The 16,634-nt window shown below is 38.6% G+C and overlaps 1 protein-coding gene across 1 annotated transcript in view; it reads left to right on the top strand.

Moving 5' to 3' along the window:
* The window catches only part of LOC126184059 (uncharacterized), a 211,081-nt gene that overhangs the window by 182,780 nt on the left and 11,667 nt on the right, over window positions 1-16,634 (top strand). Inside the window, exon 9 of the mRNA XM_049926420.1 lies at window positions 11,055-11,321. Coding sequence (XP_049782377.1) covers window positions 11,055-11,321 — 267 coding nt within the window. The remainder of the gene's footprint in view (window positions 1-11,054; window positions 11,322-16,634) is intronic.

Here is a 16,634-nt window from a genome sequence, read left to right as displayed (position 1 = left end):
CACATTTCTCAACAACATAGATCACAAAGATAACAAATTTTCAGTATTATTTTTGGCATGATGAAGTCAAATCTAGTACAAACTGTCACATGTGATCAGACCCAGACATTTTCAAGGATTTTCACACTCAGGTTGCCATTTAATTGTGACTTATTTAATTTCATAGTGGAAAAAGGTTTTTCACATAGATACATTGATCAGAATTGATGCACTTTTTCAACCTCATTATGGAGACATGGAAACTCAACCTGAGGTAAGCAATGTATACATTCTGGACAGTTATAATGTAAAAGGATTTGACATTAAAACAGAAATTATGTTGCACATGCACAGGGGTGCTTTCCACTGAAATGGTGGTCTTGAAAACATCCTGAAAGGTTTACCAGCAGTAAGGTCTTAAAAACAGGTGTAAGACTGGCAGTGCCTTCAAAATGTTAGGTACTTTCCTTGTATTTATTTCCAGGTCACATGTTTTCTTTAGTCACAGTGAGCTTAGGAGACTGGACTCTGTTCGTCAAATGTGCCCCTATAAGGCAATTTTCTTTTTAAATGCACCCTCATTGAACCAGAAAGAAGTTGTTTCTCACCTTGCAATGATTTACTGCAGGCAGTGTGCAGTAAAGTTAACTTAAAATGCAAGCTTTGCAGTCCATTCTGGTTATTCTAATTTTCATTCCTGCACTCTTTTTTTTTTTCCTTCATAAATTCACCAATAGTGGGTTTTAAATAAAAAACTCTTTCCAGGCATGTCCCTTGCAGTAATATGAGGTCTTCATACTCTTCATTCAGTTCCATCATAAACCATTGCAACTGGCAGTGGAATACATGTGACTTCCAAAATCTTGCTATTCATACCACCAATTTTTTCAAGAGCTCCATGCCTGCAAATTTAACACAAAGTGTTTCTTGATGTATAGAACAATGGAGGTCAACATCTAGGAAGGTGGCTTGTTGGGTTGAGTAGGACCAGGTGAAGCAAATGGGGGAGAAGTTGTTGAGGTTCTGGAGGAATGTGATTAAGGTGTCCGCACCTTCAATCCAGATAGCAAAGATATCATCAATGAATCTGAACCAGGAGACAGGTATAGGATTCTGGGTTTTTAGGAAGGATTCCTCTAGATGGCCCAAGAATAGGTTAGCTTAGGATGGTGCCATGCAGATGCCCATAGCCATACCGCAGATTTGTTTGTAGGTAATGTCTTCAAAGGAGAAGTAATTGTGGGTGAGTGTACAGTTGGTCATGGAGACTAGGAAGGAGGTTGTTGGTTTGGAACCCATAGGGCGTCTGGAAAGGTAGTGTTCAATAGCAGTAAGGCTATGGGCATTAGGAATGTTAGTGTACAGGGAGGTGGCATCAATAGTGATGAGCAGGGCGCCGTATGGTAAAGGGACAGGAACTATGGAGAATCGGTCAAGGAAATGGTTGGTATCATTTATATAGGAGGACTACCTGTGAAACAAGTCATGTGATTTACAAGCTAAGCTGCAACCACTGTGCTGCATTGTATGTAGGCTGTCTGTTCACATGAACGGCCACCGACAAACTGTGGCCAAAAAACAAATGGACCACCCTGTTGCTGAACACAGTGTCAAACATGATATCCCTCATCTCAATGACTGATTCACAGCCTGTGCCAACACCAGCTTTTCTGAATTCTGCAGGTGGGAACTTTTCCTGCAATAGATCCTACGTTCCCGTAACCCTCCTGGCCTCAACTTTCATTAGTCAATGTCCTCACCTATCCAGCCCCTCCCTGTTCTCATTCCAGCACTACACAGCTGTCATTTCACCACCACACCATCTTTTAATTTCTCTTTATTTCTCCTTTCCACTACTTAACCCCTCCCCCCTCCACACCTTCTCTCCTGCCTTCTGTCTAAACTGCAACACTTCACTGTCTGCCACTCCCACCATACTATCCCTCCCCCTCCCCGCCCCTGCCTCCTCCTTACCCCCACCCAGTTGCCACTCCCATCATGCACTGGTGCTGCTGCTCGCAGTGGGGTTTCAGTTATCTGAGACTGCAGATGTGTGTGCAAGTTGCGTTTGCGCGTGCGTGCGCGGAGTCATTTTGTTGTGCCTATCGCAACTCAGCATCTCCGCTATATGGTGAGTAGCAAACTTTCCTTCTCTGGTATTTTTCCTAGGAAGGGATATATTTCACAAGATCTCTTCAGCAATATTTTTGGAAATAATGTTGCATATACTGTATGATGCTGCTAGTGCATCTGAGTGTGTGTGTGCTGAGTGTAGTGTCAATGTGCACATGTACTTAAATTAGCTGCCAACTGTATCAGCACAGGTAGGCCAGTAGAGGCTGCCTGTAGGAGGTGTGTACATGGGATGGTTTCTGTCATCATCTACTACTGACTCACACCTACAGGGTGTTTCAAAAATGACCGGTATATTTGAAACGGCAATAAAAACTAAACGAGCAGCGATAGAAATACACCGTTTGTTGCAATATGCTTGGGACAACAGTACATTTTCAGGCGGACAAACTTTCGAAATTACAGTAGTTACAATTTTCAACAACAGATGGCGCTGCAAGTGATGTGAATGATATAGAAGACAACGCAGTCTGTGGGTGCGCCATTCTGTACGTCGTCTTTCTGCTGTAAGCGTGTGCTGTAGACAACATGGTTTATTCCTTAGAACAGAGGATTTTTCTGGTGTTGGAATTCCACCGCCTAGAACACAGTGTTGTTGCAACAAGACGAAGTTTTCAACGGAGGTTTAATGTAACCAAAGGACCGAAAAGCGATAAAATAAAGGATCTGTTTGAAAAATTTCAACGGACTGGGAACGTGACGGATGAACGTGCTGGAAAGGTAGGGCGACCACGTACGGCAACCACAGAGGGCAACGCGCAGCTAGTGCAGCAGGTGATCCAACAGCGGCCTCGGGTTTCCGTTCGCCGTGTTGCAGCTGCGGTCCAAATGACACCAACGTCCACGTATCGTCTCATGCGCCAGAGTTTACACCTCTATCCATACAAAATTCAAACGCGGCAACCCCTCAGCGCCGCTACCATTGCTGCACGAGAGACATTCGCTAACGATATAGTGCACAGGATTGATGACGGCGATATGCATGTGGGCAGCATTTGGTTTACTGACGAAGCTTATTTTTACCTGGATGGCTTCGTCAATAAACAGAACTGGTGCATATGGGGAACCGAAAAGCCCCATGTTGCAGTCCCATCGTCCCTGCATCCTCAAAAAGTACTGGTCTGGGCCGCCATTTCTTCCAAAGGAATCATTGGCCCATTTTTCAGATCCGAAACGATTACTGCATCACGCTATCTGGACATTCTTCGTGAATTTGTGGCGGTACAAACTGCCTTAGACGACACTGCGAACACCTCGTGGTTTATGCAAGATGGTGCCCGGCCACATCGCACGACCGACGTCTTTAATTTCCTGAATGAATATTTCGATGATCGTGTGATTGCTTTGGGCTATCCGAAACATACAGGAGGCGGTGTGGATTGGCCTCCCTATTTGCCAGACATGAACCCCTGTGACTTCTATCTGTGGGGACACTTGAAAGACCAGGTGTACCGCCAGAATCCAGAAACAATTGAACAGCTGAAGCAGTACATCTCATCTGCATGTGAAGCCATTCCGCCAGACACGTTGTCAAAGGTTTCGGGTAATTTCATTCAGAGACTATGCCATATTATTGCTGCACATGGTGGATATGTGGAAAATATCATACTATAGAGTTTCCCAGACCGCAGTGCCATCTGTTGTAAATTGTAACTACTGTAATTTCGAAAGTTTGTCTGCCTGAAAATGTACTGTTGTCCCAAGCATATTGCAACAAACAGTGTATTTCTATCGCTGCTCGTTTGGTTTTTATTGCCGTTTCAAATATACCGGTCATTTTTGAAACACCCTGTATATACACACAGAGCAGTGCTGACTCAGTCTCAATACGTTCTCTTCGTTTGTACCACTCACATCAGTTCGTCTTTGTATCATTTATGTTGCACTTTCTGTATGATTCTTTTGTCTTGTTACGTGTGGAGTCACAAGAGGCTTATTTCTGTTATTGTTTCAAGGTTTATGAATAAAGCCTTATTTGTGTTGTTTGGATTGATTTTAGATATTATTTGGTTACTGCAGAATATGAAACAAACTTTTCATAATTAAGTTGCAGCAGTGAGATGCCTTATGACGTCTAAGCATTTAGCAACCTGAGCAGTATTTGTATCATACACTTCTTTTGCAACAATAGTTTTTGGAATTTCATTTCCCTGTCTCTGTCTCTTACCAGGATGCATCAACTTTCTGGATGTGGGAAATGTGTCAATGATGCTACCTTGTATATCTTTTATGGCTCTTTTGAAATGTTGTATCCCTTTTTATGTGTTCAGTGGGTCAACTGCTCATTTTTTGTAATTGACTGTACCAAATGTCAACATGTGCCATAGTATGTTTGAACACAGAAACCAAAATTGAAATACTGGATACTCTAATTTCAGGCAGAACCCTCTCGCTTGAATAATTGTAGTAATTTGTCAAGATGTAAGCTCAATTTTGTCCAAGCATTCTGCAAGTGACACTTTTTCTTAGACAATTTGCACATTTCTTTATTTAAAATTCCATCTTATGTTGGAAACATGAGGGACTTTTCTGTTCACTATGTCAATTAGTGTTGCTATTCACTGTGAATAATTATGTAAAAAAACTAAGAAGCTCACTAAGGTAATAAAAATTCTGATGTCCATATTCGGACACATTGCTAAGTCTAAAATTAGATTCAACTTATGCATATACCAGTGAACAACACAGGCATTCTTGAAATGCTCTTTCAGTAGAGTCTATACCTGAATGATGACCACTCATGACATCTGCACCATTGCAGCTCTGAGAAGTAACTTTCTCTGAATTGTCCACAACATCCAGTAAAGTTTCTTTAAGCAATTCTGTTAACATTTTTGCGTCATGTTTATGAGGAATGAGGAAACCCAAAAACCTTTTTGTCAGTTTATCCTCAGACAAAATGTATCTGATAACCACAAAAAATCTGAAATTGCTGAAATGTCAGTTGTTTTGTTTGCCATAACTTGTACAAAAGCAGCAACAGGAATTTCCTTTGTTATTTGATCATCATAAACCTCCAGTATACAATAAAGTAAATATTTTGAATATGTTTAGAAGTGTGTTTGAAAACAGTAGGCTTCAAAAGGTGATCATTAAGCACAAAATCAAGTTCAGCAGTAAAATTTATAAGACTGTGGAAAATTTCAGGCTTTGATGAGTAACTGTCATATCCATGAAGTGCAAGCTCAATAGCACCACAAAATTTAATACAATGCACAATTTTTGAGAGTACATAACAATTCTTGTGAATCTGATCATATGTGAATCTGATCATATGTGATTTAGCCCACTTACGTTTCTTCATCTTCTGTAATACAGTAAATGTCCAAGACCGTCATTACCTCTTAGTGTCCAAGTAATGTAACCTCCGGAATTCTTTTTGGAAACAACAAACATGGAAAACAATACAATTTGTTTGTGATATCACAACCACATTACCAGTCTACATTTGTTTTAGTTTTCTTGACTAACATGATTTACAGTGTTGGTCTTCCTAGTTCCTTGACATGAAGTTTATCTTCAAGTGGCAGGAAAGGTAAACTGAAACTAATTTCTCTTAAGTCTCTGCACTGAAATATCATAAATCCTGAATTACACTGTAGACACTGTAGAATTTGTATCTTCAAAAACACAACAATATCAAATACTTGCACATAAAAAACTATAAAAACTGATCATAGAATGGGAAACTTTACTGCAACAAATATGGTGAAACTTCTGCCTGTCATTGTCGACTACACTCTCGCTGTTGCAGTTTGAGAAGTATAATAGCTCACATGGATCAATGACACAACAGATATTATAAGCTACAGAATAGTGTAGATATGAATTCGATTCAAAATGTGATATTTATGTGTCGTATCAATGCATCAACTGGGGAGGAAGAAGAACTGCACTTTGGCAAGGTTCAGCAGCAGCAGGAGGAGAAGTGGAGGCTCTCATGGATACACACTGGAGAATTGCTCCAATGCTCAGGATATAAAACATTTCCTAGCCTCCACTCATCTCTCAGCCCATTCCAATGAACTCAGCAGCTGGACTGTGGTCTCCAGGAGTGGGGGGTGCAGCTGGATTTTGCACATGGGTTGAGTTGAGCACATAAGAGCTGACTGCCAGTTTCAAACATGTCTATAGACATCAGCAGGGATATTCATACATATTAACATAATTATATGTCATGGAGGCAGGAGAATGTATTATTTTAAGCTGAAAATCTTTATGCACTGTAAAATTTTCTCTCGCACCAATAATTCTATGGAGTTCATTGCTCTGTTGTGCCATATGATGAACCACCACTGCCCTAATTTCACTGTGAATGGTAACCTAATTATGTCTGTATAACCAGTCTGTGAACTCTTCTGTGGAAATCTCTTAATTCATCTTCATGCTATGATACTACCTGGTTACAGAACTTATCAACCAGTATATGGTAAGCATTTAAACATACTAGAGAAAAGCTAAGTTTTATGTTGACACATCTGGGGAGGATGGTAGTCACCTTCTCATAATATCCCCAAGGAGTGTCTGCAACATGCTTGCAGTAGATGATGGGGATAGGTCGGTCAGTTTGCAAAACTGTTTTTCATTCTGTGTGCTCTTTGGACACATATAGGTATATTTCACATCACAAACATATACCATAATAAATTTTTAAATTTCGAGAGCACAAAATTCTTCTGTGCATTGAGGAATATAATACTGATTTTAGGTATCATATTCTTCCTGTAGACTACATGCATTCAACACATTTGCAAATTATATGACATGAACAAGTTTAAATTCAGAATGGAGAAACATTAAATGTGGCATACCACTAGATTTGGCACTTGGTTCACTGCCATTCTTGATCTACATAAATGATTTACTGGGGACAATGGAGGACTCTTTGAAACCTGTAATGGTTGTTGATGAGACAAATATACTGATAAAATTTGCTGCTACAGACATGATTGCCACAGGCCAAGCTGGGTGTGATTTCATTGTAGCCTAAGCTGACTACCTGTGCTTGGACCCTTCCATCCTTGACTGCTCCCTATCTTGTATATTACCTGTGCTAGCCTCCTGGCACTGTGCTGATTTGGTAGCTTGCAAGCCAAAAATTTCAGAATCCATACACTCATTCCCTTCTAGTTCATCTGTTCTCTTGGTGCATGCTAGCACAATAATTCATTCAAAAATTACACAAGGGAAGGGAATTTCTTGCTAGAAAACACTTCTGATGCACCTGAATACTTTTTAAGTATGCTACATAGATAAAATTAATTGTTCTCTGGCAAACTTCAAGGCCAGAAATCAATGTTTCCAAATACAAAATCTTTCATAATTTTTTATTAACCGATGTGATGTATGTTGTGTATTTACTTCATGCATGGGATATATATTGTAAAACCAGGTCCACCTGTTGCCAGCACATTATTTCATCTAGAGAGATGCTTCAAACTCAGAATGTTGAACCTTTTGAATTCTTTTTGAGATGTGTATTATGTATTTTCAATCCTTTTATATGTCCCCACACAACATCCATGGCTAAGTATCACAATAACGAAATATAACTGTCTACGTTACATGGTAAACAGATGAATACATACAACTTTTGTTTTACTGGTGCAGTGTATGCTGTGTAATTAAATCATGTACAAAATATATATAGCATCATCTGAAACGGCAAGTTTGTTTCTTGCCAGCATACTGTTACTTTTTCATTTAGAGAGACACTCCAAAGTGAGAACATAATTGTTTGAATACATTTTTAAATACTCGGTATATATTACCACTCCTTCCTTATGTCCTTAGGAAAGTATCATGGCAAAAAAATCCATCATGTTGGAATAACTTCATCACAGTATAAAGTGATGAATACATATGTATAGTTTTTGTTTAACTGGTGGAATGAACCTTATGTATTTACATAACATGTGAAATAAATATTGTAGCCTCTGAAACACCAAGTCTGTTTGTTGCCAGCATATTTCATAACCTGGAGGGGTACTTCAAATTCAGAAACTTGAAGCATTTGAATACTTGATTCAATGCACAGTATGTATTTTCACTCCTGCTTTATTGCCCTTGCAAAAATTCCACTATCAAAATAATATCTGAATATGATTATATACATTACATAATAATAATTCTAGTTTATTATAAGTAGAAGTGTATACATGAGTTTAGTTTTGCTGGTGCAATATATGCTGTGCATTTACATTATGTACAGAATATATTTTGTAATATCTGGAACACAATTTCTGTTCATTTGCCAATGAACTTCTCACCGGAGGGAAATGTCTGAATACTCTTTACACTCATTGTATCTATTTCCAAGCCTTCTTTTTGATGCAGGCTTTCCTATGGTGCTGACAAAGTTAAAATTAGTTTTTTATATTGTCTTTTTTATATTTTTATGGATCTTCTTTTTTTATATTTTTATGGATCTTCTTTTTTTATATTTTTATGGATCTTCTTTTTTTATATTTTTATGGATCTTCTTTTTTTATATTTTTATGGATCTTCTTTTTTTTATATTTTTATGGATCTTCTTTTTTTATATTTTTATGGATCTTCTTTTTTTATATTTTTATGGATCTTGTTTCTTTCTTTTTTAACAAAACAGTTTATTGGCAAGTGTCAAATAATTTCAACTATGACATCAGTCTTAGTTCCCGATGATTAATAATGCCTCTTTGTGTGATAAGTCTTGAAACAGAGTAGAACACATAATGGCACATTGCAAGTTTTACATTGGTATCTAGTTTCCTCATGCACTTTGTTTCATGGAAACCACACATCTGCACATCAGCAAATTTTTCTTTGAAAATTCACTCACAGTAATATGTGGAAAATGCCTTCCTGTAAATCAGAACGTCTTCCTCTCAGATTTGTGCCATTTTGTTGCATTTTTTCTAGTTTCTGTAATGAGAGAGAGGTAAAACTCTGAGACTGTCATTTTTTGCCCTGTAACCAACCTGTGGAGAGTATGGGCATTTAAAATGCATTAATCCAGAATGTGAAAAAATGTTTTGTGTAAGATTTTGCAGTCATATTAAAATTCTGCTTTAAAAATAATTTTGTGCATAATGGAATACAACAGCAACACAAAGCAAAGACAAAATTGCAGATATCTGCCAAACATCAGAGAAATGCATCTCATGACCCTTAGAAGGGACACCCTGTACGATAACACCCCCCCCTCCCCCTCCTACACCTCCCAGACTGGCACAAATACACTGGTTGTTTCTCTGTTTTTGATTGGTTTCACAAGCAGATTGGTGTCAGACAAGAGAAATGGGTAGGGCAAAAGAGCCAATGATGAAGTAGATAGCTCTGAAAAAGATCTCGTGTATCAGTTCTACCCATGATACAAACATATCTATCGTTTCTACAAATCAGCCTCTGCTCAGCGTCTCTCTTTATATTATCCAAATGTTTGAAACCTCAACATCATCCTTTCCCAGGGCTTCTACTACCTCTCACTGTGCCCTGGAGATAAGCAATATTCTGTCACCTATTCAATGCAGTGTGCTAGTGTATCCATTTTTCATCCTTATTCTCAGAGCAGTAGCTTATAGGTATTCCCATGTGGATGATCTAATGGCGAGACCTGTTCCATACATCCAGTCCCTATCTACTACTGCTATGCAGTCACAGACATTTTCCATCTGGCTACATGAGAAAATAGCTATGTCACATATATCTGCCACACTGCAATTGATTTGCAGTGTTCTATATGGGTATGACAAATAATCTGATGTCTATCTACATAGATAGCCACCACCAAACTGATGCTAGCTTTAGCCATCCTTGTTGAACATTCTGCACAACACACAACTAATGCCTTCAACTGCTGCTTCAGCACCCATTCTGTCTGAATCCTTTCCTCTAGCACCTGTTCCTCTGAGATGTGAATGTGGGATCTGTCTCCCCAGCACATACTCTGTTCCCACAACCCCCTGCAGTTCTGATTGTCTGTAAGTGACATTGGTCAAATAAATGAAGTGTATTCCTTGAAGGGCAACTCTGTATTTTCAGACTACTTGGGATTACTATGCAAAGAGTGTATTTAATGACATTCTGTCATATTTATTTTAAAGAGATAAGAATTGTATGTACTATAAATAGTTATCATCAATGTCCAATTTTTATTTTACTCTGAGTACACAAACAGTTGAATCTTTTTCCTTGTTATGCACAACATAGCTCACATTTCAATTCATTAGACTATGTCTACTGCTCAAAAGCATGAAGGAGTCATATGTGAATGCAGACATTCACTTTCATACCTTTGAAATACAAAAGTAAAAATTAAGTTGGTAGAAATTGTTAATCTAGGAGTTGAACAGAACAGACATTTCCTCATGATGACACTTGTTTACCCAGCTACAAAATGTTTAATGAACAACTGTGCATGAAATCATCATCATCATCATAATAGTTATCGCAGGTGGTAAATTTCTAACAGACTGTATACAAAAACTGATTCCCCATTGTAATATGTGAATATAATTATGTAGATAGCGGAAGATCAATAACTACACATTCAATGAATGTGTTATTACACTGGAGATGTTAAACATTCATATCCTTTCTTACTGTTTTATTGTTTGCGTGTTTTTTGCATATCACATCGAAATTGTTTTCAGGGTGATCATGATAACAACATATTTTATTTAATATATATTTTTTGAATATGATAGACAGTTGTTCCTTGTTACATTACTATTTATCTATTTATATTGAATAATATTTTTGTTTGTTTGTTCTAAATATCCTGACTGTATTATGTTCAAGATGCTGACAATTTGTTGTATAGCATATAAAACATTAAAACATACACAAATGCAGTCATGCTGGAACTAAACTTTTCAATTAAGGGCCTATTCAGTACATATGTCTGTTTTTTAACTGACTTCTATAAATCATTGTATTCTGTTTATTTGATATTTTTATAGCCTCGTCTGCTGGCATCACATATTGCAGACAGAGAAGATGAAGTAACACATATTTTAAATTCTGATCCTACAATGGACCTGCACATAATGGAAGCAGTTAAACTACATATGCTTAAAAATGCTATTGAACTGTACCATAACTACACAAATGGGGAAGATGTTCCATTATTTGCTATGTTAATGTTCTCTCGAGACACTTCAGAAACACCCCGAGAACTGATGAGAAATCATTTACTTGAAGTTGGAAACACAGCTGGACTGGAGCAGGTAATAACATGCTCTTTTGTATCAGTTTGCTACTCAGAAATATTTGGAATAAACAAAAAACTTTCTTGGTTATTCAGGCTTACATATGGGTAAATTTCAGTATACAAATTTAGGTGTGGTGTAATGAGGGAAAATACTTAAAATTACACAGACAGACAGACAGACACACACATATATATATATATATATATATATATATATAGCTCACTCCATATTTACCTCCAAGAGGTTCATGTCTCAATAGCTAATATAGATACTTAAAATATACAACAGCAATCCTTGCTTTAAGAACAATAGGTTCAGTTTTCAAAGAAGAAAGGAGAACTGATTGGGACAGGTAAGTAAGTGGCAGGTGGGAAAGGGTGGCGGGGGGGGGGGGGGGGGAGTAGTTTACAGGGGGTTGCTATATTACAGACCATGTGAGACGCAGTTAGGTGCTGCTCTTTTCAGTCTAAGAAGACAGTTCCACCAGATAGTTCTAAATGATGATATTCTATTCTTGTACAATCCTATGATGATGATCCTTCTTTTTTCATATTGCACACAATTATGGCTTTGAAGTCTGTTGCACAGTTGTAAAAAATGGTGGTTCATATACACTATGTTACAATGTGAAAGACTACTTACTGTAAGGTAATAGTACAAGATTCACTTACTGTATTACACGATACATCTGATAGATGAAATATACGCTACACTGTATCCTTTTGTTTATATTGTTACTGTATGACTACATTTCACATTTATCACTCATTACTTAATTTTGTATGAAAGAACTGTGAATTGTGTGCCTACTGGCTGTAAATATAATGTTTCATTGTCGAAATATAAATTTGTGGTAGAGAATCTGAGTTTGTAATTGGTCAAATTTGGAGGAGTAATAGCAAGACTCCTTTGGTGCAGTTACTTCCACATAAAATTCTCCACCCTTTTTCTGTCCAACTCCTCCACCCTCATCTCCTCCTGCCCCTCTCTCTGTCCATCCACTACTCCCCCACTCTATGTCCATCTGCTCCCCCTCCCCCCCCCCCCCTTACTCTCTCCGTCCATCTTCCTCTTCCGTATCTCTATTCATTTCCACCTCCACATATCTCTGTCCATATCCCCCCCTCCCCCATCTCTCTGTCCATCTCCTCCTCCCCCATCTCTCTGTCCATCTCCTCCTCCCCCATCTCTCTGTCCATCTCCTCCTCCCCCATCTCTCTGTCCATCTCCTCCTCCTCCATCTCTCTGTCCATCTCCTCCTCCCCCTCTCTCTGTCCATCTCTTACTTTTCCCTTTCTGAGTCCATTTCCCCCTCCCCTCTGTCTGTCTATCTCCTACTTCCACCTCTCTGTCTGTGCACCTATTCCTCGCTCTCATCTTCTCTCCACATTGTCACCTCTATCCAGTAGGAGGTTTCTGGTTCTCACCCCACAGTATTTTCTTTCAGATAGTAAGTAGTATGTGCACAAAGTTTGGTTGAAATTGATTTAGGTGTGTAGGAGGAGCTTTTATCCACAGCTTTGCCCACAGATATCTGTGCACATATTTCACCTGTATCCATGGCTAATTTCACACTTCAATTTTGTTTTCATGCAGCTCAATGTTTATGGCATTGTATCTCCTTAACTATGTGTCATGCAATGATATAATTTTGAAGGTACATTTATGAAAGGGATAGATTGTTACTCACTGAATGGTGGAGATGTTGAGTAGCAGATAGGACACCAAAAAAGACTGCTAAACAAGTATGCTTTCAGCTAAAAGGTCTTCTTCTGAATTAGACAATATACGCACACCAAACTGACCAAGTCTGGCCTCAGCAGCCAGAGACTGTGGTCATGTGTGTGAATATACCTGCAAAATTATATTATTGTACACAGGTAGTTATTTAGAGACAACGCCAAAAACACTGAGATGTGTGAAAAACTGCCACATCATGCAATGTGTTTAAATCCACATATGCCATTAAATGTATCTAAAACATCAAACAATGGAAATCCAGGATGGAATAAGGCATTTTGGCCAAAAGCTTACTTGTTTAGCAGTCTTCTTGGTATGCCTTTCTGTGGCTCTAGATTGCCACTATATGGTAAGTAGCAATCTATCCTTTTCATAATATTGTCATTATTCCATCCTGGATTTCCATTATTTGATTTTGTAGATACATTTAATGGCATAAGTGGATTTAAACACCATGCATGATGTGGCAGTTTTTCACACATCTCAGCGTTTTTAGTGTTGTATCTCAATAACTACCTGTGTACAATAATATAATTTTGCAGGTATATTCTGTGGTATACGTGAATAGTGTCACCAAAATGCAGTGCAAATACAGTTAACAGTGAAGAAGTAATAAATTAAAATGTCACACCTGATGTGGCAGTTTTACTGCATGAACAGTGAAAAATGTAATAAATAATAATTTTTTTCCTTTTCCCATTTTGTGAGGATTGTCAGAAAGTTTCCTAAACATTTGAAATTAAGTGTAAAGCTTGTTGTAAGTCACTATGTGCTCTCACCCACAAATACTGTATGAATGAATTTTGGTCATTTTTGTGTCATAGTGTAACGTAGCAGAATAGGACAAAATTTACTGAAAAGTATGATACAATAACAAAGTATGTAATACTAGGCTTACACAAAGCTATGTAAGTGAAAGAGCTTGTATTGTAACATTATTGGATTAATATACTGATGAAATTACCCCAACTTGTAATGTATATAGTCCAAATTAAGATGAATTGTAAGGATAGTAACCCAAAAATTAAAAACATTGTCACAGAAGAAGCTGAGTAGTGCAGTCATTGTAGTGTAGTGGTTATGATACTAGATTGTTGCATAGAGGGTTGTGAGTTTAAAACTCACCTGAACTGAAACATTTTAATTTCTATATTCGGTTTGAGTACATTCTAGAAGTATCCACAAATGGCAGGAATCATTGCACTGGAATGTTCTGTACCATATATGTTTTGGCTGGAGGCAGTTCGCTCCACGATCTTGTATGTGCAAGTGCTGAATAAACCTTCATTAAGTGAAGTTAGTGTTTGGCGTTCATCTACTTACACCTTCCTCTACATCAAATTATCTGGTGGAGGTGCCAGGTATTGGAACTTGTGATCCCGCACATTATCAATGACACAGTGGCTCCGATCAGGCCATGACAGAGCTGCTGTTTACATGGTGAGGAGAAGAAGAAGAAGAAGAAGAAGAAGAAGAAGCACCACACGAGACATCCTTCCGGGTTCTCTGATGATGATGGCCAAGATCCAAACAAGTGGCTGAAGGCATATGAGCATATAGCCAAATTTAAGAAATGGGATGACACCGTCTGTTTGGCTAACATATTTTTCTACTTGTAAATCACTGCCAAGCAATGGTATGAGAACAACCTGGGAAGTATTCCAGGTGGCAGTGTGCAAGTATTTTGGCAACACACAATGCCAAGGCTGAGGATAAATGAAAGTGCAGGCTGAGGATAAATGAAAGTGCAGGCTGAGGATAAATTAAAGTGCAGGGCACAGCATCCAGGAGAAACGACAGCATCCTACATTCAAGATGTCTTGGAGCCATATAAAATAGTGGATCCTCGAATGAAGGTGGAAGATAAGGTTGCACATCTCATGAAGGGTGTTGCTGAGGACATGTATCAAGCCCTACTCCTGAAGGAGGTTTTGACAGCAGACAACTTCATAAAATTGTGCCAATATATCGAGACACTGAATCAAAAAAGAATTGCACACAAGAAGTTTGAATGGCTTCCAAACGTAATATCGATGTCTGTGATGGAGGAAGAAACTGATTTCACAAGTGTTCTTCGTCAGGTAGTGAGTGAGGAAGTTCAGAAGGCACTTGGATTGCACAGTGAGCAATAAACTGAAACGCTGCAAGAGGTCATAAGGGAGGAAGCGGAACAGACATTGAACCCAATCTATCATTCTTCATTTCCCTGTAAAATGGTAAAAAAAGTCGAAACCCAGGTGAAGTTACATTCCTACAATGCCGCATGAGGAACCTGTTTTGGCACCAAGGAAGACAGACATCTGGAGGACGCAGGATAACCAACCAGTATGTTTCCAATGTGGATGCCCAGGACATGTGGTGCGCTATTGTCAAGAAAGGCAGTGGATATTTGATGACGCCAACGCCAGAAGGCAGCAGACGGATCTTATCTGACGCCAACTCCTGGACGATGGAGATGAACAAGAAGATGCTGGTGCAGGACGACGTAGGTCACCATCGCTGCAAGTTAGCCACTGGAGAGGATGTTCCCCAACTCGCCAATCAAGGTCTCCATCACCGTTTCATCACTCCAGCCGATCACCTGGCCACTGCAACCTGGAAAACTAAAGGGTGCGACCTTCCTTGAAAGTGAGTGTGCTGAAGAGAAGAATCCTCCACTGTTGATACTACAAAAATGGTAGTAAACTACATCAATATACTCATGGATGGCCGACCAGCCCAAGCTCTTGTGGACTATGGAGCATCATATTCAGTCATTTCAGAGAAGTACTGTCACCAGTTGCAGAAAACCATATCCGTTGACAACAAAACATCTCTGCTGAAGGTGGATAATGGGAAATATGTAAAACCTACAGGAAGACGTACCATTCGTGTGGGTATAAGTGGCCATACATGGTATTTGTAGACTTAGAGAAAGGTTTTGACAATGTTGACTGGAATACTCTCTTTCAAATTCTACAGGTGGCAGGGGTAAAATACAGGGAGCGAAAGGCTATTTACAATTTGTACAGAAACCAGATGGCAATTATAAGATTCGAGGGGCATGAAAGGGAAGCAGTGGTTGGGAAGGGAGTGAGACAGGGATGTAGCCTCTTCCCGATGTTATTCAATCTGTATATTAAGCAAGCAGTAAAGGAAACAAAAGAAAAATTTGGAGTAGGTATTAAAATCCATGGAGAAGAAATAAAAACTTTGAGGTTTGCCGATGACATTGTAATTCTGTCAGAGACAGCAAAGGACTTGGAACAGCAGTTGAACGGAATGGACAGTGTCTTGAAAGGAGGATATAAGATGAACATCAACAAAAGTAAAACAAGGATAATCGAATGTAGTCGAATTAAATTGGGTGATGCTGAGGGAATTAGATTAGAAAATGAGACACTTAAAGTAGTAAAGGAGTTTTGCTATTTGGGGAGCAAAATAACTGATGATGATCGAAGTAGAGGGGGTATAAAATATAGACTGGCAATGGCAAGGAAAACGTTTCTGAAGAAGAGAAATTTGTTAACATCGAGTATTGATTTAAGTGTCAGGAAGTCGTTTCTGAAAGTATTTGTATGGAGTGTAGCCATGTATGGAAGTGAAACA

Source organism: Schistocerca cancellata, chromosome 4 (assembly GCF_023864275.1).
Source record: "Schistocerca cancellata isolate TAMUIC-IGC-003103 chromosome 4, iqSchCanc2.1, whole genome shotgun sequence".
Lineage (NCBI taxonomy): Eukaryota > Metazoa > Arthropoda > Insecta > Orthoptera > Acrididae > Schistocerca > Schistocerca cancellata.
This window is presented reverse-complemented; position numbering and strand designations above follow the sequence as displayed.